The sequence below is a fragment of the Phyllopteryx taeniolatus genome, chromosome 9, assembly GCF_024500385.1.
Source record: "Phyllopteryx taeniolatus isolate TA_2022b chromosome 9, UOR_Ptae_1.2, whole genome shotgun sequence".
NCBI classification, from domain to species: Eukaryota; Metazoa; Chordata; class Actinopteri; order Syngnathiformes; family Syngnathidae; genus Phyllopteryx; species Phyllopteryx taeniolatus.
The window spans coordinates 19,219,854-19,245,942 of record NC_084510.1 but is presented as its reverse complement, the minus strand read 5'-3'; the positions used below and the strand labels follow the sequence as shown (position 1 = coordinate 19,245,942).

General features: G+C 40.4%; 1 protein-coding gene across 4 annotated transcripts in view; it reads left to right on the top strand.

Moving 5' to 3' along the window:
* The window catches only part of LOC133482998 (AMP deaminase 2-like), a 34,381-nt gene extending 8,561 nt beyond the window's left edge, over positions 1-25,820 (top strand). For 2 of the 4 annotated variants that reach the window (XM_061783417.1, XM_061783416.1), the window contains 18 exons: positions 2,967-3,083; positions 7,062-7,192; positions 7,977-8,107; positions 8,493-8,561; positions 10,128-10,239; positions 10,362-10,557; positions 12,289-12,430; positions 12,509-12,598; positions 13,588-13,717; positions 13,843-14,037; positions 14,149-14,280; positions 15,675-15,838; positions 17,284-17,410; positions 17,490-17,653; positions 17,748-17,868; positions 19,875-20,048; positions 20,160-20,270; positions 21,394-25,820. In XM_061783417.1, the coding sequence (XP_061639401.1) occupies positions 2,967-3,083; positions 7,062-7,192; positions 7,977-8,107; positions 8,493-8,561; positions 10,128-10,239; positions 10,362-10,557; positions 12,289-12,430; positions 12,509-12,598; positions 13,588-13,717; positions 13,843-14,037; positions 14,149-14,280; positions 15,675-15,838; positions 17,284-17,410; positions 17,490-17,653; positions 17,748-17,868; positions 19,875-20,048; positions 20,160-20,270; positions 21,394-21,609 (2,522 nt within the window). In that variant the 3' untranslated portion in view covers positions 21,610-25,820. The remainder of the gene's footprint in view (positions 1-2,966; positions 3,084-7,061; positions 7,193-7,976; positions 8,108-8,492; positions 8,562-10,127; positions 10,240-10,361; positions 10,558-12,288; positions 12,431-12,508; positions 12,599-13,587; positions 13,718-13,842; positions 14,038-14,148; positions 14,281-15,674; positions 15,839-17,283; positions 17,411-17,489; positions 17,654-17,747; positions 17,869-19,874; positions 20,049-20,159; positions 20,271-21,393) is intronic. The other 2 variants (XM_061783420.1, XM_061783419.1) reach the window with 1 other exon arrangement.
* Positions 25,821-26,089: the final 269 nt, after the last annotated feature.

The following is a 26,089-nucleotide window of genomic DNA, read 5'->3' as shown; positions in this document are numbered from 1 at the left end:
CCCATATTAGTCTCTCCAGGCAATGTTGTGAGTAAAAGTGATAAGGTAGATGTTAGAATACTCTCTTTATTCCTAAGTGAAGTGCAAGTACATGGGAAGTTTTCATTAAGTGCGGCCAGAACACTTTGGTCCGTCACTGTGATGCAACATTGTTTTTATTGCTTAAAATTTTGGACTTACTGTCACTTATTGTGTCTATTCACCTTGAGATATGCCATATAACATGGTTACAATATTCACATATTGTGAAAGCGGCACTGACAAGAAGCATGAGATGTTTGAAATTGTTTCCTTGGTAATATGTGAACCTCAAGGCTCTATTTTCGAGACGAGCACAAGTCCAGCGTTGTGCTTGGCGTAACTTTGCGAAATGCGGGTTAGACTGGGTGTTTGCAATTCTGTAGACGAGAGCAGCCGGTGTATTTATAAAAGGGTCTGTTTGTGCCTCGTGGGCGTGAACACACCCAACTTTATTCACCGCCAGTCAAAGCGATTTCTTTTATTCATTCTCTTTAAGTGAGGCACAATGACGGTCTCGCATGAGCGATCCGTGCGGTGACTGGAGCACTGTCACTTGGCAGGTGTGACAAAAGACAATGTGATTAAGCGGGTGACAACATCTAAATATGTCAGTGGAGCTGACTTCAATCCTGTCCAATAGAAACAGGTTCTTTCATTTCCTTTAAAAGTGGTGCAAATAGTCTTGCATGGTGACGTCTCTATATATGGAAGAGGACTCAGCGAACCGTGCGTGTTAAATACAGAATGAGCTGGTGAAAAACCACTGGCGACTTAAATGAGTTTGGGGACCTCATTGATCTATATCCCCTCCGGCAGTCGTTTGTTTCACACACGTCCGAGGAACTCGCGTGACTGTCCTGCCTGCATGTACACCAATCAAATGGACCCAAATCACGTTAGATCCCCTGCACCAAAACGTAGATGTGGAATGAGAAGGCATTAGTTTAGACGGCTTTCTGACACCAAAATCTCACTCTGCCATCTCCAAGGGCACACCCTCACTGCGCCGACACGGCCCAGCTTAGTTCAGACGGGTCTGCCAAAATCAAGATGTGCCACTTTTTGATGATGAAGCGCATCTGTGCCCTCAGTCACCAAATTGTCACATGCGCCAGGCGGATGTCAAGGGACACACCCTCGTGGCATCAGTAGGCCCAGCTTGGCGCAGACTGGTCGGACACATTGGCAAACATTCCAGCGAGCCTTGAGCTTGCACGAAAATCAAGATGCGCCAGCATTTTCGCTCCAGCACACGTTGCGTAGTCTACAAAAACAGAGCCTTGCGTGTGCAGCTATGCTGCCAGTGTCAATTTGTGTGTGTAATATAGTTTGTGTTTGTGTTTCACATGCTGTGGAGAAAATAAAGTGTCTAGGGAATCCATCTGTTTGGATCCAAAGAGTTGGATACAAATTGCACAGATATGAGGAGTCACAGTGTGTTATTTTGGTGTGAATTCACATGGGAATTTTTGTGCAGTGTTCCAGATTAGCTCCCTGCTGCAGTGCTTGTTTTTGTTCCTTGTTCTGGGAGACGAAGGTGCTCAGCTATTCCCATATGCCACTGATTAGCTCTCTGGGAAAACAGAGTCTTGATCTGTGTTTCTCAATCTTTATTGAGCCAATGCACACATTTTAGAAAATCTCATAGCACACCACTACCTAAAAATGTCACAACAAAAGTATACAAAAGCACACGGGGCTAGTCAAATATTTGCAGTGCTCCATTGACTGTTGTACTATTGACTGTACGCTATTTTCCATGTCTTTTAAACCCTCATATCACTATTTGAATTTTCTTTTGGCATACAGAGACTTCATTTTGACGCACAGAGACTTCATTTGCAACATTTGCGCTCTCATCTTATTAAAAGACATGCTTTGTTGTGTTGAAAAGAATTGAAATCATCATGACAAATCAGTTGAAGGATTTGTGTGTGTACATCTGAGTCAACACTGTGTTGGTGCTAATTATGGTTGGGACTGTTTATTTTGCCAGCCAATCACAGGGCACATTTGACAAACAACCATTCACGCTCACCTTCACATCTAAGGACAATTTAGAGTCTTAAATTAAGATAACATGCATGTTTTTGGAATGTGGAAGGAAAGCGGAGTACCCGGAAAGGAACCCACGCAAGCACACTGGAAGGCCGGACCCTACATTTAAACCCCCGACATTTGCATGTACCCATAATCTTGTAACCATGCAACTGTATGTACTCACCCACGCTAATAGTAATGTCTGATGACATTACAGATTAACAACAACATTTCAAATGAACAATTAATAATGAATAACTGTAAATACAGTATTTCAGGTGAGTGACAAAGTAAATCAAATATGAGGAAAAACAAGAATATAACAAAAGATAAACTAAATAAAATAATAATTTTGTAGTATTTTTTCTCAAAAAATAGCATAGCATACTTAATAAATTTACCTCAATGTTAGAAATAAAATATGAGCTATGCAATCATGAGGCGGCTGTTAACACGAGGAGAAGGGAGATAGGGGAGGAGAGTGGGAGTGGCAACAGGGAGAAGGCCTGCTCCATTTTAAAGCACAATGGCGCCTGAGGTGGTTCGTCCTAGTCCCTCCCCCCACCTTTTTTTGCCACGTGGTATGTTCCAGCCCAGTATTTAAATCCGGTCGCTTCAAGACTGTGCTGTTTATGCGCTGCAAACCGGTGAAATCCAGGAAGCAGCTGAAAGGCACACGGAGAGGAAGCGAGAGAGTGAGAGAGGCTCAGGGAGAAAAGAGGGGGGAACCAGATCAACACCACACTGACAGCACAACAGGAGAAGCCAAAAGGAAAAAGAGGGGACATTGTGCAATCCTGGTGCTAGAGCAGTTTACGTTCCAGGAAGGAGAATATCCTGTCTCTCCTCTCCTTTTTTCTCGCTCTCATCTATTTGCTGTCATTCTCTCTTTTGCACCGGGCCAGCGGGGGAGGGTACATCGACTGTCCCAGGCCTCGTTAAATGTCCCAGCATCCCGCAGGAGCTCAGACCAGGCCACTACGACAGTAACTGTGAGAGCAGAACAAGACAGGGCAGAGGAGGTACAGTAACTTGCACTCATTCATGATGACTGTTGTGTTGACATGAATACTGTTCTACAAGTTTCAGCTCCTTCTTTATGGTAGACACCGAAGGTTCTTATCACTCATGGAATGTTACACAAGCCCCCGATGAGGTGTTGGGAAACTCTTGTTAGTGTGTAATCTGCTGACAGCCTCTTTTCCTTATGGGGAAGGACATATGGAAGAGGTGGCTGCGTCATGCATTTGCTAGGCTGCTCCGTTGCTATGATGCTGATCTTAGCAAAGCTTGATGGGCTCAAGTTTATTGCAGTGGGTAGACATTCAGGGCATCTGCTATGGTGCTGTAGTTTCTCCCCAGTGGCTTAATCACTTCGGAGCATAATGAGCACACATGCTGCAAGTGTGTGCAGTCAGCCAGTTCCCTGCTATCCCAATGTTGACATCACTGTCATTAGAGAGAAGACAACACATTAGTGTTTTGATGGGCAGTGCATTTTATGTGAGCAGCTAGTCATATGATTTTGTGTTGGTATTCTGTGAAGGCATATGACAGACTGTGATATGTGGTCTACTGTTTCCTTGTAGAGGCTGTCACGTTCGCTGTGACTATGCTTCCTGCCAAACTCCTCTGATAGTGAACAGAATGATGTCCTCACTACTAGCAAATCCAGTTTGTAAACAAGAGTTTCAGCAGGCAAACATCATCCATTTGTTTGCATGCAAAATAATGTTCGAAACAAGGATCCAAAGTGGAGGTTTATTCTCGTCTTTGGTTGCTAAGGAGCGTCTGTGTCATTCCTTGGCCTCTAAGGGGAAGAAAGTAAAATCTCTTAAGGGAACAAATAGAATCATAGAATATACTTTAAACTGAAACTAAATTAAACTGTGCATACGCGTACTCAACAAAGCAGAGTCAACTGTTTCTTTCATTCTAAGACCCTTCCTCTTCAGGGGCACAACAGTACCAGCTGGAAGTCTGTTGCAGTTCTGCTACCATAATAATAAACAAATTGTTAAAGGAAACATCATCTGACCTTGTCACTTAATATTAAACCTCTATTTTGGCATATACATGTTTTTCAGAACAATATGTCAGCTGTGACCTTTGCTTAAGAGTCAGCATTATGTACTGAGTAATAAACAAGTTTCAAAAAATCCTTTCTCTTGCTTATTTCTTAAAGAAAAAAAATTAATGGACTCACACATTTCCTCCTGAATCTTCACCAAAATTTAACTTTAAATTCTGGAGTTAGGTTCTTCCCTGGCCCATGCCCCGTCCCACCACATGGCCATGAAAATTCATCAAGGTGCTTTACATAATATTTGTTGGCATCGATCATTATGATGTGTTACTGTGCATATTTTAAATGAAATAGAACAGGCCAAGTGACAGCGCAAGGGTGTGTCCGTAATTACATGGTTTTCACATAAGATGTGTGACAATCCATGTGCGCAAGGAACATAGGGTTTAGGGTTAGGGTTAGTCACACACACTTGTTCTTGTCTTTGTCTTGGTCCAAGTGGTTGCATGGATCATAAAATGCTGCGAGGCTCGTGTTTCCTAGCCTGACTCCGTCTGCCTCTGTGTACTCTCGGGTTAAAGGCTGTAGGCGACACAAGGATGAGATCCACGCTGACGCGAGACTGCGAGTGAGGCCTGACACTTACCTCGGTTGTTCTTCTTGACATGGGCATTGAGTAAAATGTCACACCTTTGATCAGCGTTGATTGAATCAGTAGCCATAAGCCAATCACAACTTGAGTGGAAAAAATTAGATAAGACTTCCTGTAGCGGAAGCTCTTTTTTTCCCCTCTGCAGTGGCATCTAAATTGTTTTAATTCTGTGTATATAATTTACTTTTCATCGTAATAAGTGACCTAAACCGTATGTGCGATGGCATATTTTGGCTTAACAATGTGTGACTAATGGGATTTGTCTGTTTGCTTTTCTGTTCCCCAAATACGGCAATTTTGGATATGCTGAGGTCAGACACCAGTCAAGTTTTGGACACGCTTTCTCATACTAGTGAATGACAAACTGTAGTGTAAGCTAACGTTAAGAGTTAAAACAGTTTATACCACAACAAACTTGGCTTTGTGTTTGACTATAAAATGTGGGTTTCCAACATTTATGTGATCGTTGCCTAAGTAAACAAAACGCCACTGCTAAAACTGGTTGACAGCTTGAGCGTTACGAGGGTTATATTGGGACAGAGCAGCTCCCCAACCAACATTAGGGTGGAGGAGCTGGAGCATTTTTTCAAAAATACACCCTAACAAACAAACAAACAACAACATTTTTGAGGTGAGGAGCTTCCTCAACTCCTACCAACACATTTACACAAAGACCAAAGAAATGTCTGTCAGAACTTCGCCATGGTTGTAGCAAGAGGAGGGAATGAAAACAAGTCATTCGGACTACTCTGTTGAGTTGCACAAACTGTACAGTGCCAAGGACATCACACATTGTTTTGTTTACAGATCAGGCAATGTCTTTGTCAACACAGAACATCAAGCGTTGAAAAACATCCATCTCTAGGTTTAGATTTGAAAACCAGTCATCCATGACTACAAAAACAAGTTTTCTTGTTTGGAGGGCGCCTGTTGCTGGGATGGACGTGTCCCCCCTGGTACAGTCACATGACGGAGAGAAATAGTGTCAGGGTTGCTGGATCAAGAATCATCTGTGGGATTACTGGATGCTAAACTGAGGAGGACTCTGTGTGTGATGACATGTTTTACGGTGTCACTGTCCTCGACTCATCACTTCAGTCACCGGTTATAGTGAGTGAACGCATCACTTTCATAGGCTCCATAACAATTTCATATCTGAAGACAGAGTTCATATCTGGGGACAAACCTTCATGGAAACTTTGCTGTCTTTTTGAACCAAGAAGACAAATTGTATGGCCTTCACTAGTTTTCTTCCATTGTGTTTGCATTTGTCTGGAGTGGACTGCCATCTGTTTGCAGCAGCTCTAGATAACGGAAAACCCCTCTGTGTCAACCTCAGGTGCATGTACACCCCAATGCTTGTGAGTTGGGTACATTCTTTTTTAAGTGTGTACCTACTCATGAATGAGTGACATTTAGGACACTTCATATGGATTTCCATGCTGTATTTCAGTGGTTCTTAACCCCTTTAAAGGCCTTGTGCTCTTTGATAATTTGTTCAAAGCTTCATTATGCTCTCCTCCAGGTAATTGCACACTTGACCATAAACAACGTTCATACATTGATTGCTGCTTACTTTGTACAGTCAAATTCAAATGGACAATTTTTGGTTATGAAACGGTCACACAAGTAAAATAAAAATGTGTTTATGTCGTTTTCAGAAGGACACAAATGATTGTTGCTGCTCATGTTCTTCAGTTTTGGCCTAACAATGAGTTATGTGCTAGATGGCTGTTGTTCTCATGTAGAGTTCTGTATTTTATTTTTTACTAAATACTACCAATATTCCCAAGTCCAGTATTTTGCACAGTGGCTCAAAATGAGGCTACAATTTTTGCTTGGTAAAAGAACAGTTTACCATCACACACACTAGAATCTTGGGTCAACCGCAAGTATATTCTTTTCTATTTGTGTCATCTTTTTCTGCTGTGGAGTTTATTGCCCATTGTCTCTGTTTCAGCTGTTTCAACTACAGACTGACATGATTAAAGTGACTGATGTCATTGTTTAGGATTTAGCCATGGTCTGGAACACCCCCCCCCCATATGGCCCATGTATATCTACACCCCATTAGCTCTTGCAGTTTTATTCACATTCACTGACCAAAACATTGGATGTGCAACGTGCACATTCTCACATGATCCAACACAAGAGCGCCATCAAAATTCCTGTCTTTACAAAGACGATCATCCTCAATTTTCTGTATAATGACAATAGTTTAACAATCACAAACAGTGTCTTGCACAGGCCTTTGAAAAACACTCCACCCTACCACCTCTACTTTAATCTCATCAGTGACTCGTGTACCTGGTCTGCCTACAGATCTGTGTGGTGTATCTGGGCCCAAACCCCTCAAGTCTCAGCGTTCCCTCCCAGGAACCCCTGTCTCTCTAAAGCACTTCCCTGTTGACCTACGAACCTCCATGGAAGAGAAGTACAAAGAGATTGCAGAGGTGAGAATGAACTTCCACTAAATGTTCATTGACATGGCTTTGTTTGTGCTTAATTTTTTGCGGAAACAATCTTATATTTATCACCTGTTTTTAATGATGCAAATAAAGTCATAGAATTACTAAAGTTGTAATTATGAGAGTACATCACATTGACATGAGAATGACGCATCATTATCTGAGGATAGTGTCATATTTTTGTGGAAAAGTAACCATTTTACCAAAATAATGTTGTAATATTATAAGAACAAAGTACAAATATTATGAGAATAAAATCACAGCCCCAAGGACGCTGGACAACAATTACAAATACACAATTTTGAAATAATTAAGTCCGTATGTTTGGATTTTGTTTTTCATTTCTTTAATATTACAACAATTAAGTCAGAGTAATATGAGAACATTCCTCAGTTACAAGAATAAAGTTTTTATTTGCAAACATAAATTTTTACCTTTTTAAAACATGTTTTACAATATTACTGATTAATATTGTATATGGCAGATATATATATATCACCAGAGAGAGAGTGGAAACTGATCTTAAACTGTTACATTTTTGAGTGAAAATTTTGAAATCACGTCATGCTCGTAATATTGTGAATTTCTGCATCAAGATGACACTTGAACTCCTTTGAGCTATACAGATTGTACACTCTCTGCAACATTGACTTTGCCAATGATAAATTATTTAGCCTTGGCAGAGGTCTTCGTTCTTGTTTGTTTTTCCTCCTGAAATATAACTACCGAGGTTCCCCACTTTGATGACTGTTTTTGATGCCGACGTCAGGAGCTGTTCACACGCAGCATGGCAGAAAGTGAGATGCGCAGCGCCCCCTATGAGTTCCCGGAGGACAGCCCCATCGAGCAGCTGGAAGAGCGTCGGCACCGTCTCGAGAGGCAGATCAGTCAGGACATTAAGTGAGGAACTTCAAGCACGCGTACAAAAGCAGTATATTGCATTCTCCAATATGGCAGACCAAGTGTTGGCTTTCACTCGTGCTTACTTGCTTGGACACGCGCACACACACACACACACACACACACAATGAGATAGGCTGGCGCTATCTGCATCTGCAGCACTAATCTGATGATTTCAGTGATCGTGTCTCTGAAAATCACCGATGTTAATTCAATGCTAAAATGCTTTAGGAAGTCTGTGTGTGTGTATGTTCATATATGTGGGTGTGGGCCAAGTGCATATACCATAGTTCACTGTGTGTCGGTGTGCTTAACCTCTAATCTGCCCTTGTGCCTCGCCGCCCTCCCCTCCACGCTTCCCCGCACCGCTGCCTTTCACGCCAAGGCTTGAGCCCGAGATCTTGCTCCGCGCCAAACAGGACTTCATGAAAATCGACAGTGCCACAGACCTCGAGTGAGTGTGCTCTGCTTCTCTTTGTGATTTGCTCTGCTATTGCAATACATCAATGATTCCCGACCATGGTGGTTCGGCATATTAGAGTCATGAGAGATGATCAGATGTGTCACAGGAAATCATCCAATTTAACTTAATTGGTGCAAAAGTTACTATTTATTTACTACAAATAATATATCTACGTCTTAGTTCATCTATGCCAGCAACGTATAGTGACAGCCTGATCAATCGTGTTCTCCCACTAAATAGCAGAAAGTACACTTAATCTGTGTATCCACCTGCTACCATTCATAAAACAGACGGAAATTTGTGAGTAAATACATATCATCATTGCTTCAGAACACAGTGGTGCCTTGAGATGCAAGTTTTAATTCACTCAGTGACCACACTCATATCTCAAATCAGCTTTCCCCATTGAAATGAATGGAAATGCAATTAACCCAGCCTCCCTCCTAAAAAAGCAACATTCATTTTAAACGTTTTTTCGTAAGAAAAATAGCTCTCAACAGTATTGTACTGTATAAAAACTAATACAATTTGCTGTCCACTCAGAAAATGTGAACACAAACCAATTATACCTAACGTATTGTCCGTCCTTCTTGTTCTTTGTGGGGTGTGTTGGCGGTGACAAAATGTGCCGTGAGCGCTGCTCTTCAGGTGTGCAGTGGGAAATTATCAAATTTTACGTAATTGTTCAAAAAATGTATTTATTTACAAGAAATAATGTGTCTTTGTTCATATACTTGTGCCAGTGAGGCATAGTGACAGACAGAACAAATAAATGCTCTTCTATTAGATGCCAGGGAGTACATAAAGTAATTTATGTATCCACTTTTTGTGGCATTTGTGTTTGTTGGTGTGCCGTGAGATTTTTCAATTGTAAAATATGTGCCTTGGCTCCATAAAGGTTGGAAATCACTGGCTTAGTGGCACATTAATGCTACCAACTGATAGTGCCCTTCCACTGCAAGGAAACCAATGTGAATTGATGGCTGCTGGATGTTGTGAAGTATTCTGCCTTCATCTGGCGGTGGGGACGTGAAGTGCACTCATCTCAAATTTTATTTGTATCTCAAGACATAAAAAATGGTCAGGTGACGGCTCATATCTCGAAAAACTCATAATTCAAGGCACTCGATCTCAAGGCACCACTGTATATACAGTATTTATGTGGTGGTGTGGCACTAGATTTTTCTAATGCAAAATATGTGCCTTAGCTCAATAAAGGATGGGAGCACTACAATATATAACCTCTCTGATACTTACTATATGAGATATAATATACTGTACTTCTCCTCAGTGTTTTGTTTGGGGTTTCCTCTAGAGCCCTTGGGAGACATGATCAATGTAATGCCATTGACCTCATCTTCCCTCTGCTGTGGACTTGATAGAATGCTCAAGTGCTTTGATTGAATGTGTACCCATGTTTATGTGCTTCTAAATAAGAGAACTGAACAATTGAAATTGTCAGACATTTATTTAGCAATGTTCTTATTATAATGCAGTGGTATAAAACTCCACCGACCTCTGTTAATCCATTTTAAACTGCTCTATGCCTCAATTAAGGTTAATGAAGGAGAAGAGTGTTGATGCTGTTGATAATGGCATTAAAGAGCGGGAAATGCCAATGGAGAGAGAGTATCAGCGGGTCTCAATATCTGGAGAAGAGAAATGTGGGGTGAGGATGTCTTTGTGGTGATTTAAAAAAAATAATCCAAAAAACAACCAGTGATGCAGTTTGAAGCTTTTTCCAACTACTACTCCTAAATGTTTTTTTTAAATATCAGTATATCTCTTCAGGTGCCATTCACTGACCTGGTTGATGCTGCCAAGTGTGTGGTGAAGGCTTTGTTCATTCGGGAGAGGTACATCAACAGATCCTTGCAGTCCTTTTGCAAGACCACAGCTCACGCCTTGCAGGACCTCGGCTTGAAGCCGCTGGACATGGAGATCTATGACAAATTCCCCGAGACCCCCGTCGATGCTGGTATCACATGTAGGCACAAACTGTTACTGGGAGGAAATAGTGTTTGGAACGTGATTGTGTTACATGCTGTAGTATTTTGTTGCGCTGCCATATTGTTTTGATATGCTTATGAGATGTCACAGAGTAATTTCTGGCCAAGATTTTGTGCTAGTAAATGGCTAGGCAAACTGCTACTGAATTAGTATTAGACTCCCATGGATCTTGGCATTTCATCCTATGCTGGCAATGTGTGTGCCAGCATGGGAAAAAAATCTGATAATTCAGAATGTAGTCATCTGTCCTAATTTCTTTTAGCTCAATTTGGACTCGTCAGACCACACGAGCCCTTTCCTTTTGCGCCAGAGCCCAGTCTGCTCCTTAGCAAATTTTTCCCATTAGCATCACCAATGTTTTGTCTTTAGGCTACGTCACAGTTTAGTGCTGATTTCAGGTTTAGGCGAGCTCCCATTCTGGTCATTTAAGATTTTTTTTTCAGCAACTCTTATAGTTAGTCATTGTTCTTTTATGGATCATGTTAAGGGGTTGCTTCAAATATAAAAGTATCCTGTAGGGCAAAAGGAAAATTATCCTAAAATAAACCATATTGTTTTTGCATGATTAGATCATTTAAAGACTCAATAAAGGCATGTTCATGTTCCCCCCCCCCCCCCCCCCCCCCCCCCCCCCCCTAAAGACATTAAATATGTTTGAAGGTAAGTGCTGAAAACGTGTGAAGACAGAGAACAATTTAGTGTCCAACTGAGAAGGTGAAAAAGAATTTCTCTTTTTCAGCATCGCAGTTGTCCGGATTTTTCGTGCGGGGCTAAAATGGGTGTGCGCTAACACAACCAGGAAACAGCATGAGTCCCCTCTACCCCACTATATAATGACCAAGCGCCCTTATTCCATGCAGTGGCCATTCGGCGTAATTGCTTGTTCATGATAACTTGGCCCAGTTCTACCACTAGAGCGTGCAGTTAGCCATCAAACTATGCCTACAACTCGAAAAAATACATCTTCCCTGAAGTGTAATGTGTTTTGTGTTATTTGGGCTACAGTGTCTTGGTGTGCCGCCACGCGCGGCCTATAGTGAGGCAGCGGTGAACCGGATGGCTCCACCAGCAACGGTGCTAAGAGCCGTACGCCTCACAGTTGCCGACTGCAACAATGTGCGGTGAAGAAGAGGAGAAAAAAATAATAATCCAGGGGGACTGTGGGGCATCGCACTGCTGTGGTCGCATATGGTGTACCATTCGGCGGCCACAGCAACATGATGCACAGAAGGAATTTCATTCTAGGCAAAGGAGAGGAAATTGTCCCGGCACGGCTGCCTGTCATTATGCCGGGCTTCAGAAGAGTGCCTCTCTGCGACCCGTGAGAGTGTGTGCAATGTTGTACAATGTCGCTGGGATTTCTCCTCTTCTGGCTTAGAAGCTGCGAGAGAAGGCACATATTTGATTGACATCTGAAAGTTCCAAGGGTTTCTGGAAGCTGAAAGATTGTCTCAATTCTTGACAATTTTCAGGCCTTATCTCGCATACGTTGCGATTTTATTTGTTCAAATTTTGCAGGCTTGTTAGCAAATACAGTGGTGTGTAAAATTTTATTATTATTTTATTATTTTCTGGTCAGTTTACTGGGCATTTAAATTAGATGTTTTGACTTTCCTCTCTGAGCAGGTTCTTTGTTGCTGTATTTAGCGTGACAATATGCATCTTAGATGGTGAAATGTATCTTTTTTTTGTTCGTTTTTTGTTCCAGATGCCCCCGTCCACCCACCCGTTTCTGAGACACACCCTTATGACAATCTGGACCCTAAAAATCTGCCCTCAGATACAGGATATGGTTGCAAGATGATAGATGGAGTAATGCATGTTTACACCAAGAAGAACACCATGGAGAAGTACATCTTGTATATGGGGAAAAGTGTTTCAGTAATGTTTGTGTAATCTTACTTTGACCATCATATCGTTATTTGCAGAAGTACACTATTAGACCTGCCGTATCCTGACCTGAAAGAATATATCGCAGACATGAATGTAATGATGGCCCTCATCATTAACGGCCCCGTGTAAGTATTTATTTATTTTTCAGTTGAGTTTTCAGCTTTAGTTTTTATCCATGCCTTTTTACCTCTGCCATTGGAATGGGTTTATTTGTTGTACTGTATGTAACTTCATTCTGTCAAGGGTGTTCCGTACTCTGGGCGACAGTCCACATGTTGGTGACTTAATATACATTATTAAAAAAACAAATTTAATTATATCATTAGTGTAATACATAGAACGTTAATATTTACAGTTTAGTTTTATTGCAATAGTTGTCATTTAAACACACATACTCATTAACACACACACACACACACACAGGCTGCACTTTTGGAAACCACAAAGAAAATCTCCTTTAACATTTAAATTGTTTTTCTATTTTAGTGACTTTTTCAAAATGTGTAATCATTATGAGTCTTATTTTGTAATGATATATCAGTATAATAAGCAGTATTAAATAAAATGTAGATATAGATTGGAACCTCGCATATTTGCGGCTCGGCACCCACAGATTCACCTATTTGCGGATTTGTTTTCAAATATTTCTTCAGTTTTGGGGGCGGGGGGCAATCCCCATTTTTCATAGAAAATGCTTATTGGCGGTATATTCCCCCTTATTCAATATTTTTGGAGGTTAAAAAATATTTTTTTCAATGCAATTATAATGGACATCTATTATTTGTGGATTACCGCTATTCGGGGTTGGGCCCGGTCCCGATTCTCCACGTATAGCAAGGGTCCACTGTATAATATATTAAATCATTTATTTTATTTAATGTAGATATAATAAGTATCGTATAATAAACTTTGGGAAATAAAATATACATACAAGTTTGTAATTGTATTTGATTTTATTTTCAAGCTATTTAATATTTCTATTATATTTACATCAAGAAAAAAAACTCCCTTATTATGAAGCATGTGCCAAATATGGTTCCTCGCCCATGTTCCAATGCGTGTTGTCTTTTGTCATCAATTTCAACTATTTTTCTTTCCCTGTGTATTCTAACAGGAAGTCTTTCTGCTACCGTCGCCTACAGTACCTAAGCTCCAAATATCAAATGCACATCCTCCTAAATGAGATGAAGGAGCTAGCAGCACAGAAGAAAGTTCCTCACAGAGACTTTTACAACATACGCAAAGTAAGATCCACCAAACAGTCCTGGCTCAGCTACAATAACCAAATTTGAACCAAATTACTTAAGTTCTGCCAAAATCTAGAAATTGTCATTTAAATATTCAAATCATTACATGTGAATGTGACTAGGTAGACACGCACATACACGCATCCTCCTGCATGAACCAGAAGCACCTGCTGCGCTTCATCAAGAGGGCCATGAAGAAATACCCTGAGGAGATTGTTCACATTGAGCGCGGTCGGGGTCAAACCCTCAAGGAGGTGTTCGAGACTATGAATCTGACGGCCTTCGACCTGAGCGTGGACACGCTAGACATGCATGCGGTGAGAAATAGGAGCAAGGAGGACCAAATATTCAAACTGTGAGAGGAAGTACTGTGTTGTATTGATTAGTTCACTTATTTTTATTTATTTATTTTTTTATTTTTTTTCAAGGACCGCAACACGTTCCATCGCTTTGACAAGTTCAATGCCAAATACAACCCCATTGGAGAATCCATCCTCAGAGAGATATTCATCAAGACTGACAACCACGTTGAGGGGAAATACTTTGCACACATAGTCAAGGTTTGGAAGAGGACTCATAGGGCCTGATTTACTTGAGGTTTGCGCGTTTGATTGCACACACAAACAGATGTGGAAGTTGATCTACAAACAGGGCGTACCCAGGATTGTGTCTGCCAAACGCGCTAAATTACCACGTAGTGCATTTTACATGTTGTGGGATTCCCGTTTATGCAAATGGATACATTTAGGAGACGCAAAGTGATTTATCAAACCTGAGACAAATTACGATGGGGAAGGTGCAAACCGGCACACACAGTGGTGCCAGCATAGCACAAGCAAAATGAGAGGCGACAGGGGGAATTTTTTTGGAAACACTTTTTGAAATGCCAGAAAACAGAAATTATCCTAACAAATCCTCTATTCAGCAATGTAATTTTGAGAGATTCTGAATGATCTAAGGGCTGGCCGGCTTGGAGCTAGTCACAAGAAGGAGTCATGCCACACTGCCTATGAAAAAACTCCTTTCAACTCTGGATTTTCTTGTGTCTGGGTCATTTCAGCGCAGGGTGACAGGTATTGGCCTCTCCTAAATCAGTTTTTCAGGTGTGTGGTCTGAAGTTTTAAATGCAGCATTACAGAGGATGGTCAAATACCTAATTCACACGCACTCGGGGTGATTCAGATTCAGGCAACTTTATTGATCCTGGTGCAGGCAATTCGTTTACAGCTTCCTGGTCCATGTGCACATTCAGCCTCAACAGACAAACAGAATAAACGTTGTACAGTTGCGGGAAGTCCATGAATAAGAACAAAGAAATTAGAACAATACAACACAATAAAAAGCCACATCATGTAAAAGATTACAAGAAAAGTGATTCATTTAAAAAGAGGGGTTCTAGTGTTGAGCAGCCTAATGGCAGAAGGAAGGAAGGGGCTTTTAATATCTGTTTGTCCTCATTAGGGTCACAGTGACGTTGGCTAGAGGGCATCAGGACAAATTCTGTGGAAACAAAGTTCTTTTACTGATAATTTTTATGGCAAGTGAGTTAACAAAAACATGTTGTTGTTTTTTGCTGTTGCCGGTTTCCCCAAAATTATTGGAGTGATAGATTTATTTTCTGTAACTCTGTAATATGTTTCGACTCTTCCATTAACGCTTCCAGTTTATCACTTCAAACTAAATTTTTGCGTATGCAGTGCTCTTCCAAATGTTCCATGCTGTCAGAGCTACTGTACTGTACCTAAAGCACAAAACCCTCTTTGAAATGTAAGTACTGTGGTTTCCACGACTTTTACACCTGATGCCAACAGCACGCGCAATCTGTTAGTGTGAATATTAAATTTAGCGTCCGGTATTTGGGATCCTAGTAAATTAGGCCCATAGACTTTTAAGACTTTAATTTTGGACACTATCATCAAACAGTTACAAGAATAATTTATTTTTGTTCTTGCAGGAGGTTATGTCCGACCTTGAGGAGAGCAAGTACCAAAACTCGGAGCTGCGACTATCCATCTACGGTCGCTCCAGAGATGAATGGGACAAGCTGGCCCAGTGGGCTGTCAAACACCGGGTGTATTCAGATAACGTGCGCTGGCTTATCCAGGTGCCCCGCCTATTGTAAGTAACACTTTAATCACAGAAAAACCCATTCCAGTTGGTTTGGATCTAGATCAAGGTGTCGTTTATCTACTGTAGGAAAATGACAGATTTGGTGCTGATCCCCTTTAGAGATGGCGGAGGTCTATGCTCTAGTAAATTTAATTTTAATTTTAGTTGTGGATATGCTCATCCATCCATCCATCCTTCCATTTTCTGTACTGCTTATCCTCACTAGGGTCAAGGGTGTGCTGGAGCCTATCCCATCTATCTTCAGGCGAGAGGCAGGCTCCACTCTGAACTGGTTGCCAGCCAATCACAGGGCACATAGAAACAAACAACCATTCGCACTCACATTCACACCTACGGGCAATTTAGAGTCTTCAATTAACCTATCACGCATGTTTTGGGGAAGTGGGAGGAAACCGGACTACGCAGTGAAAACCCACGCAGGGACGGGGAGAACATGCAAACCCCACACAGGCGATTTGTACCCCGGTCTTCAGAACTGTGAGGCAGATGTGCTAACCAGTCGTTCACCGTGCCATCTGGATATGCTCAGTCTAGTTTAACAAAGTTGAGTCTACATACACATTCAAACTTTTTGAAATTATTAGGAATTATTTTTTTGATGCCAGAGCCAAACCCCGCTGAATTTTACTGAGAAATAAGGTCAATTCAAGTGTCGAATTTGTATTTGTTTCAGATATTACTAGCTGTGATTCACGAATATTTTTCTTTCCTAAATGCATTTTTTAAAGCTTCATAATAAATTCTTGCCCTGCAAATGACTGGGGACCAGTTCAGGGTGTAGTCCGTCTTTCGCCCGAAGTCAGCTGGGATAGGCTCCAGCGCCCCGCAACCCTAACCAGGATAAGCGGTATTGAGGATGGATGGATTGATGGATGATAACTTCTTAAATTCTTTAATGGAAATCACAATAAAAATTGATCACCCATGTCAAAGTGAGTTAGGACACATTTCATTGCGACTGTTATTGTTACTTTTATGTCGTGTATAATAATGACTTGAGTATAAATTCATAATGCAGCATAGTGGACTAATTGTAAGCATGTCTGCCTTACAGTCTTGATGTTCTGGGTTAAAATTTTGTCTTGACCCTCCTGTGTGGAGTATTCATGTTTTACACATCCCTGTGTGAATATTCTCTGGGTACTCTTGCTTCCTCCCACATGCCAAAAACATGCATCTTACGTCCATGGCAGACTCTAAATTGTCTAAAAGTGTGAATGTGAGTGTGAATGGTTATTTGTCTCCATTTGCCCTGCGATTGACTGGCGACCAATTCAGGCGGCTCTCGACCAGTTAGCTGGGACTGGCTCCAGCTCACCAACAAATGCTATAGAAAAGGATGGCTGGATAAACTCGTGATGAAGAAATAAATCTCCATGAAACAATTATAAAACAGGTCTTCCGTTCTTCTCACAATTATTCTATTTCCACAGTGATGTGTATCACACAAAGAAGCAGCTGGCTAATTTCCAGGAGATGCTGGAGAATATCTTCCTGCCACTGTTTGAAGTCACCATCAACCCTCAGAGTCATCCTGATCTCCATCTCTTCCTGGAGCACGTGAGCATCCATTCCGAATTTTTTGCCACGACTCGCACCTGCCCAGATTAAAAGTCGTGGGGCATTTCTTGTCATACAGGTGGTGGGCTTCGACAGCGTGGATGATGAGTCCAAACCTGAGCACCACATTTTCAATCTGGACAGTCCTCTGCCAGCCAACTGGAGAGAGGAGGACAACCCGCCCTACTCTTACTACCTCTATTACACTTATGCTAATATTACAGTGCTCAACCACCTGCGAAGGTCACATGCTTCCATGCTGCAGTTAATCCACAGACAACGTAACCATAAGAAACAATGTAGTAACAATATATTTAAAAAAATCTGTCTAAAACAGGAGGCGAGGCTTTCATACATTTGTGGTGCGACCTCACTGTGGGGAAGCTGGGCCAATCCACCACCTGGTGTCAGGGTTCATGTTGTCAGAGAACATCTCCCATGGTCTGCTGCTCAGAAAGGTCAGCACACCACTTATCTTATGTTGTACTATCCATCCACTGGTATCAATTATCAATGCTGTCACTGTTCCATGAAAAAAAAGCTAAATTTTCTGTTTTGTTGAACCTCTATAGAATATACTCATCCATTTTCTGTCATCACTGTGTATATTCCAGTGATACATACTTTCACTCAATTGGTCCGAAAATTATTTACCAAGTAAGACTAAGGAATCTTTGTTCATCTGTCTATGCTCGCTACGTATAGTGATAGGCTTCCTTCTACGTGATGGTAGAAGTTACAATTAACCAAGTTATGGTTGCCCCCTTGTAAGTTGCATTTGCACTGTACTGCTTTTTTTCGTCCACTAGCCAGAATCTAAGAAACACTGTGTTTGATTATGGACAAGTCTGTTAAGGTTGATGTTTTCGTGAAGGCAAAGGGTGGACCCAAATGCAGAGATATGGGAAGGCAAGGCAGTAGTGCAGGAGTCTCCAAAGAATGTTTATTTTCAAAAACAAGAAGGCAAAAGTCACATGGAATTTTCAAAAATTCTAAATCAACAAAGTCCAAAATTCAAGGTTCAAAGTAACAAAGAAACACTAAGGTAAAAATCACCACAAACAAAAACATAACATGACAAGGGAAACATTGAGAGCGACAATAATCTGACACAGACTGAACAAACCCAGGGAAGTAAACACAAATTGACGTGAAACGAGGCACACCTGGACACGACATAAGTGGCTAGAGGGAGCTGATCGGTTGACACATGGTAGAGAGGGCTGACGAGAACAAGTGGAGATGAAAACCAAACAACACAGGAAAACTAAATGTAATCCAAAATCACGTCAACAAAAACACAGATCATGACAGCGTGCAGCTAGAGTGCAAGGCACGTCTTTTCCATTGCCAAATAAAGTCTGTGTGGGAACTCTAATAATCACCCCATCATATTACAAAATTGTTCCTGCATTAGAATATTAGCATTTTTATGACTAGTTCTAAAAATTGTGACAAGCTTTTGCAGGGCACATAAAATGATATTGAGGGCTGGATCTGGTCCGCGGGCCTGGGCTTCAACGGCGGTGTATATCAATCAGTTGCTATTCATACTACAGAATAAGAGCCTTGTGTTCAACGAAACAAGCCCAAATTTTACACGGAGCAAGTGAATTTGTGAGTACAGTGAGACAAGATTATCATCATTATTTCATTACTTTTTGTGTATGCAATGAGATTTTTCCTAACGTGAAATATGTGTATAAATACTGTATATATTAAAACAAAATTCTGCCTAGAAAAGGGACAAAAATCACAAGTATGAGTATGCTTCAGGTATGTTCACATACTTTTAATACAATACGGCTCACAAGCAGGCAATAAAATGTTATGTAGCCTAGCAAGCTAGCGGTAGCACGAACGGTTGGACGTTCTGTCGAATCATGCGCTAAGGTTTCGGTGTGGGTGAAGTAATTTAATTAAAAACAAAGTAATTTAATTATAGCAAGTTAGCGCCCATTATTTCTGTCATGTAATGTTGGTTTGACCTGACTTATTAAAATACATGATCTGACTAGAGCAGTGATTTCCAACCTTTATGGAGCCAAGGAAGATATTTTACAATTGAAAAATCTCACGGCACACCAACAAACAAAAATGTCACAAAAAGTGGATACATTAATTGCTGTATGTACTTCCTGCCATCTAATGGAAGACCATTCATTTGTTCTGTCTGTCACTATGCCTCACTGGCATAAATAGAGGACCAACGATACATTATTTATTGTAAATAAACTGTTTTGAGCAATTAAGTACACAAGTATATACAGTAAATGAACAGATTATTTAAATAGACACATTCCTCCATCTTGTGATCGGATCGGTGATCAGTTATCGTTTTTTTTTAAAATCCTGATCGTGTAAAGCCTACTTATTACAGGTGGGTGTGGAACTCATCCGCTGCGATAAAGCAAATGCTCACTCTCACTTCTATTAGCAAATGTCTTTGGCATTTTCCCCTTAGGCCCCTGTGCTGCAGTATTTGTACTACCTGGCCCAGATCGGCATCGCCATGTCCCCCCTAAGCAACAACAGCCTGTTCCTGAGCTACCACCGCAATCCGCTGCCAGAGTACCTGTCAAGAGGCCTCATGGTGTCCCTGTCCACTGACGACCCCCTCCAATTCCACTTCACCAAGGTCAGCGCAAGGACGCTTCATTTGTCGAATGAGTACAGTTTGCATAACACAGTAAATGGTCACAAGTAGTGAGCAGTGTGTGTGTATGTGTGTGTGTGTGTGTGTGTCCAGGAGCCTCTCATGGAGGAGTACAGCATTGCTACTCAAGTGTGGAAGTTGAGTTCCTGTGACATGTGCGAGCTGGCAAGAAACAGTGTTCTCATGAGTGGCTTTTCACACAAGGTAAACTGCTTTCTTGATTTTAAACAAGTGATGAGTTTGTTTTTTACTCGTCTTTAATCGTGCAAAGTAGGGATGTATCAGTGGCGATACACAACGGCTGTACAGTACCCTGTACTTTTAAAAATCCTCTGAATACTATGCACAATACTAGAAGAGCAGCCTAACATATACTTCCTAGGTAGGAGCATGACAGCCGTGTGGAGAGCAATACTTAAAGGACATGGTTAACAACACTTTTAGGTGATTGCAAATTATGTTCCGCAAAATGGATGCTACATTGCGACACGGCACTTTGAGCAAAGAGAAGTAAGCGATAATGTGATCAATTATCACAAAAGCTGTCCTGTCAATTTTGTTGAGAACTTGTTTTTTTTTTTTAAGAAGCAGTCTTGTATTTCTTTTTACTTCAATTATTTTGTTGTTAACAGACAGTGATAACATGGCATCCTATGCGTTTATCTCGACTGTATCTCTACTGTATTTCATTGCCTAATTTTCCTTTGTGTTCAAACTGCGACACCAGTCTCAGATGCTGATGGTATAACCGTGAGCAAAAATATTGCAGTATCACAGTATTGCAATTACAGCTCTAAAATGTATTATTTTGAAATGTTTGTTAAACAAACAATAAAGGGCAAAGTACTGGAAAACAGTCAAATGTTTGCATGTAATTCATAGCTTAATTGTTTCAAGCCTCAAGGGACCAAAACATAAGTTATTTGATTCATTATATATATTTGTTAATTAATATGCAGATTAATTGGTTAATCTGCAGATTAATCGGTTTATTCTGCCAAATATCAGCATCGGCGTAAAGAAATCCATATTGGTCGGGTCTTAATTGGTACATGCCTAGTCTGAATAGAACAGTGGTATCAAGTGCGCCAACATGCACTCATACTCCATTAGGTACACCTGCGCAATTTAATATAATCCAACACAAGAACTGTATCAAACAATTTTGTCTTTAAATGTAAATAATAATGATTGTTACAACAGAGTACATCACTGTAAAAATCCAGAATTCTTCGACCGCTTCAAGACATAACAAGCACACAATTGAAGCTCAAATCAAATTGTCTAGGACTGACAAGTGATAGCATCCCCCATGTTGTCTCCCCAGGCCAAAAGCTACTGGTTGGGCCCAAGCTATTACAAAGAGGGCCCGGAGAGCAACGACATCCGCCGCACCAACCTCCCCGACATCCGGGTGGCGTACCGCAGCGAGACGCTCTCCGAGGAGCTGCAGCTCATCACCCACGCCGTGCGCACCGAGGAGCTGGAGACCATCAGCGAGGAGGACTCCCTGTGCATGGGTCCTCTGCCCAGGTGCTGCTGAACATCATCCGTCATGTCGTGTGGCACCCGAGGTTGTCGTAAGGAGCTAGTCCTACCTGCGCACTTCAAACCCTCACGCACACGGCGTCATGAAGGTCGGCTAGGGTACTGACATCCATCCACTTATCCATCCACCCATCCATCCATCTATGTGTACACAATGTGATGCATCTTTAAGCGGAGTTCTTTGATGAATGTTGGATACACTGCAAAAGCAAATTTTTGCGGCACAAAGCACAGCGACAAGCGCGATTCCTATTATTCCTTCGTGCTTCTGGCAGAATTCAGCAAACATTCCACGAGGAGCGAGTAAGAATGATGACGTTCTTGTGGAGTCCCATAAATCTGACGTGCATTCAAGCAGCAGCAGGAGAGCTTCTTTGCCTCTTTGTGGCCATGAAGAACGCTCCCTCCACACTCATTCCTTATTGACCGCACAGACCTGAAGGTTTAAAAAAAACATTACTATTAATATTATTATCGGTTGTTCCTTTGCATGCATCGCACTGTACATAAGCACCAAGAGTTCACAGTGCCTTGTTCATTCTTCTTTATGCAGCACTAGCTGCATCTAGAATCGATTGTTATAACAAGAGTGTAACTGAAGGGGATTTGTTTTATTTTTATTTGCATGCCTGCATGTTGATTAAATGAGTTATTTAAAGCAAGCTGTAATGTAAGGCAAGGTGCCCACCAACCAGCCAGAGAGTTTGCATATATATATATATATATATACTACGATTCAAAAGTTTGAGCTCACTTATAAATTTTATTTTTGAAAAAGAAAAGCATCGTTTTTTTTCAATCAAAATAAAAATCAGAAATACAGTCTAGGACATTCTTAATGTGGGGAAAAAAACGGTTTTCTTTTTAAAATATCTTTCTAAGTTTCACCACACTTTTAAATGGTATGTCTTGTTTTTTTTATCTGCTCATTGACCATGTATGAGCACACCATGCCGGGTCATGGTTCGGACTGTTGCTTGCTTCTTGTAGCGATTCAAACTTGACATGCCACAGCTCAAATACTTGTGTTTCACCTGTTGAGCGCCATCTAACCTCACATCCCATAATGTCCACAATCTCATTCAGGCCACCTAACATCTATGTGAAGGATTTAAAAGCATGTACAGTGTTGCCTTGAGATACGAGTGATCTGATTTAAGATTTTTTTTAGATATGAGCTGTCGTAGCGGTTTTTTTTGTATGCTTTGACTTGGGAGCAAAATTTAATGGTGACATTGAACTCAGCAGATAGCGAACAATTCTTCAAAAAGAAGCTTCAAGCTGTTTAATGGCACTACCAGTATTAGTTCACTGTCAAGCCCAACATAAAGCAAAGACAATTATTGTATATTTAAACAACCACATAGCTTTGCCTTAAGTCCATTATTTTAATGCTAAGAAACAATGCAAAACGCCACAGACAGGGTAACGAATAGCGTCTATTTGGCGGTGTTATAATGCTTTACGGGTATTTGAATACAGTGCATCAACACAGTCAGACAATATACACATGTGTACTGTCCCCAGTGGCCAAGTCATGCACACCAGAAGGAGCCACAAAGAATTGATCATGATCCACAAATTTTTGTATTCTTTATATTCCGTTTAATTATGTAATTACTGGATGGTTTTATAAAGTACAATAGTAAAGAATTCTATTTTCTTTATTAAAAACACATTATAAAATTTTGGTTTGGATTTTGGATCAGATTAATGGCATTTCCATTTGTTTCTATGAAGAAAGAGGATTTAAGATACCAGAGTTTTGAGTTACAAAGCTGGTCACAGAACAAAATAAACTTGTATCTCAAGGCACCAGTGTACAGCATTGCCACTCTATTCGCGGGACTGAGACCCACCATGCAGGTAACCCAACCCTAATATCGTTACTTGATTAATTATTTATGTGTGGGGAAAAAAAACATAAGAAAATAATCCCAAATTATAAAAATGTCCATTTCTCTAAATAAATAAAGTTTAATAAACGCCTAACACCCATGGCCGGGGTAGGAGGGAATACACATTCATCAGCCACTTCATTAGGTACACATTTCCTATAAACGTCCTGTTAATTCAATACCCCTCCAACAGTGTTAAAAAAAACCGCTTATTATTTGCAGAGGAAAAACTCGTAATGTAGCTCTTGCATTAGATCTTATTAGATTGCGTAAGTGTGCCTAACGATGTGACCAGTGAGTGATTTTGCCTGCCTTCGTCTCGTCATTTCTCCTCATTTTGTCATTTAGCTGATATGCTAAGCTAAAGGGATGCACTTATGTTCTGTGATACGCTGCGACGTACGTAACAGTGTTGGCGTTTCATCCAAAAAGTATTTTTGAAAGGGTAGTGATTTTTGTATTCATATTACTCTGATTATGTTAATGTTTAACGTTGTGTTGCTGCTTGGTCATTGTGGACTTGTGTTGCCCTTTGTAATTGCTTAAGAAATTTTTGTGTCGCTTGTTTTATGACCCAGCAGATACGTTCTCTTACAGTGGCGCAAACGGCCAACAGGGGCTGCCTTTTCCTTCCCCCTCCTGCATGTTTTCTTAGCTCCGTCAAGAGTTCGTCTGCGCCTCTCTTGTTTAAGGTTTAATTCATTACACCAGTACTTTCAGACATTTTTGGAGTCAAAGCACATATTTTACATTTGAAAAATTGTCACCGTACACCACCAAGCAAAAATGTCACAAAAAGTGTATACACAGGTTAATGATGTATCTTCTGCCATCTAGTGGAAGATCATTCAATTGTTCTGCCTGTCACTATAAGTTGCTGACTTAGACAGTTGAACAAAGATACATTATTTGTAGTGTAGAAATAATTTTCAGACCACTTGAGTAAATTGGATAATTTTTGACGGCACACCTGATAATCTCTCATGGCACACTGGTTAGGAATCACAGCAGTACACCAATAAAGACAAATACAAAAAATAGAAAAATAATGTAAACATTTTTTAAACAATATTTTTGGCTGCCTATGAAAGGTCTTATTTTGTGTTAGCTAATAAGTCCAGTTTTGGTTCGTCTGTTAGCTTAAAATAGCTTAATAGTCAGTTTACCAGTAGGTGGCGCCATAGATGCATGGTCCACTTCTTTTACACAATCTATTACTAATCTAATTCGCACTTTCTTTTTACTTCCTGTCTAGTAATTGTTACATTTGCATTTAAAGGCAACATTTAGTCACGTTAATCACACACTGTGGCATACATGCTAATGTATCGACTCTTGAGTAGAAACTAGTTGAGGCTAATGCAGATTCCACCAGTGTTGTACATCAAAGGGAGAAATAATGTATCTATGTCTGAAAAAAATCCATCCATCCAGTGTTCATCTTAAGGCAATTTGTGATCTATTCCATCCAGTGTTCACCATAAGAAGAATTTGTGAGCTAATCAGCAGTTTTGTTTCTTGCACAAAAAGGCTACATTCGTCTTCACACTGCAGTCTGCAGTTTAAAAAATAAGTCGTGAACTTTTTTTAAACTATTGATGGGCAAAATATAAGTAAATAAACAGTATGACGATAAATGAATATACAAGGGGGTGCAGTTGTAAGAGTCACACCAAGTTCTTTATTATTGTTTTAATATTTCTTACGGTCAATTGAATGGCCCAACTTGATCACCAGGCCTCCCCCAAACAAAGTATGTTTCAGAAAATAACAACACAGTGGTGATGATGTGTAAATTCACGAGAAGCACGACAAGGAATTGCCAACAATAAAGACCTCAGTGCATGATTGACTATATGAATGTAAAATAAATGTTAAAGGCCAGCGATTTGAGCACATAAAAGATTGTACTAAATGATCATTTGTATGTTATTATTATTGTGACTTGATAAAGCTATTATTTTTATTATAAAAACTATTCCTACTTTTGCACCCCTTGGTATAGATATATTTTGTCATCAGCCACTCCACTTTTAATGTAATGCTTTTTAATATGCACAAGTTCTCCTAAAGTTGCATTCATTTCTCTCGTCACATTACATAGATGACAGTACAAGAAATATTCATGTTGAATATAAAACAGTTATTTCTACGCTTTTTGTTAATCAAGTATTCCAATGCCTTTGTTATTTCTGCATACTGTATGAGCTTGTAGTTAGATCAGCTCACAACGGATTCACAAGTCTTTGATGAGAGTTAACATGTTATGCCTGAGCAGTTACAATAAAGCACGTTTATTCATGATGTATTACTGTGACTGGTATCGTTTTTATTTCTAGGATACGTCACATAACATTTTATATTCTCCTCTCAAGCATTTTCCTTGTGACTGAAACTTGTTTTTCATCCACCAGATGTTTCTAAAGTTTACCTTTTTGTTGTTAAACGCTATACTGCACAGTATTCAAAATTGGCTTTTTGTGTGCCGCTTGTATCTAATTTTCTGCAATAGCTGCACAAATAACTTGGTATTTTGTTTTACGATTTTAAAAGTGCTCGTTTTCATTTCCAACCCAA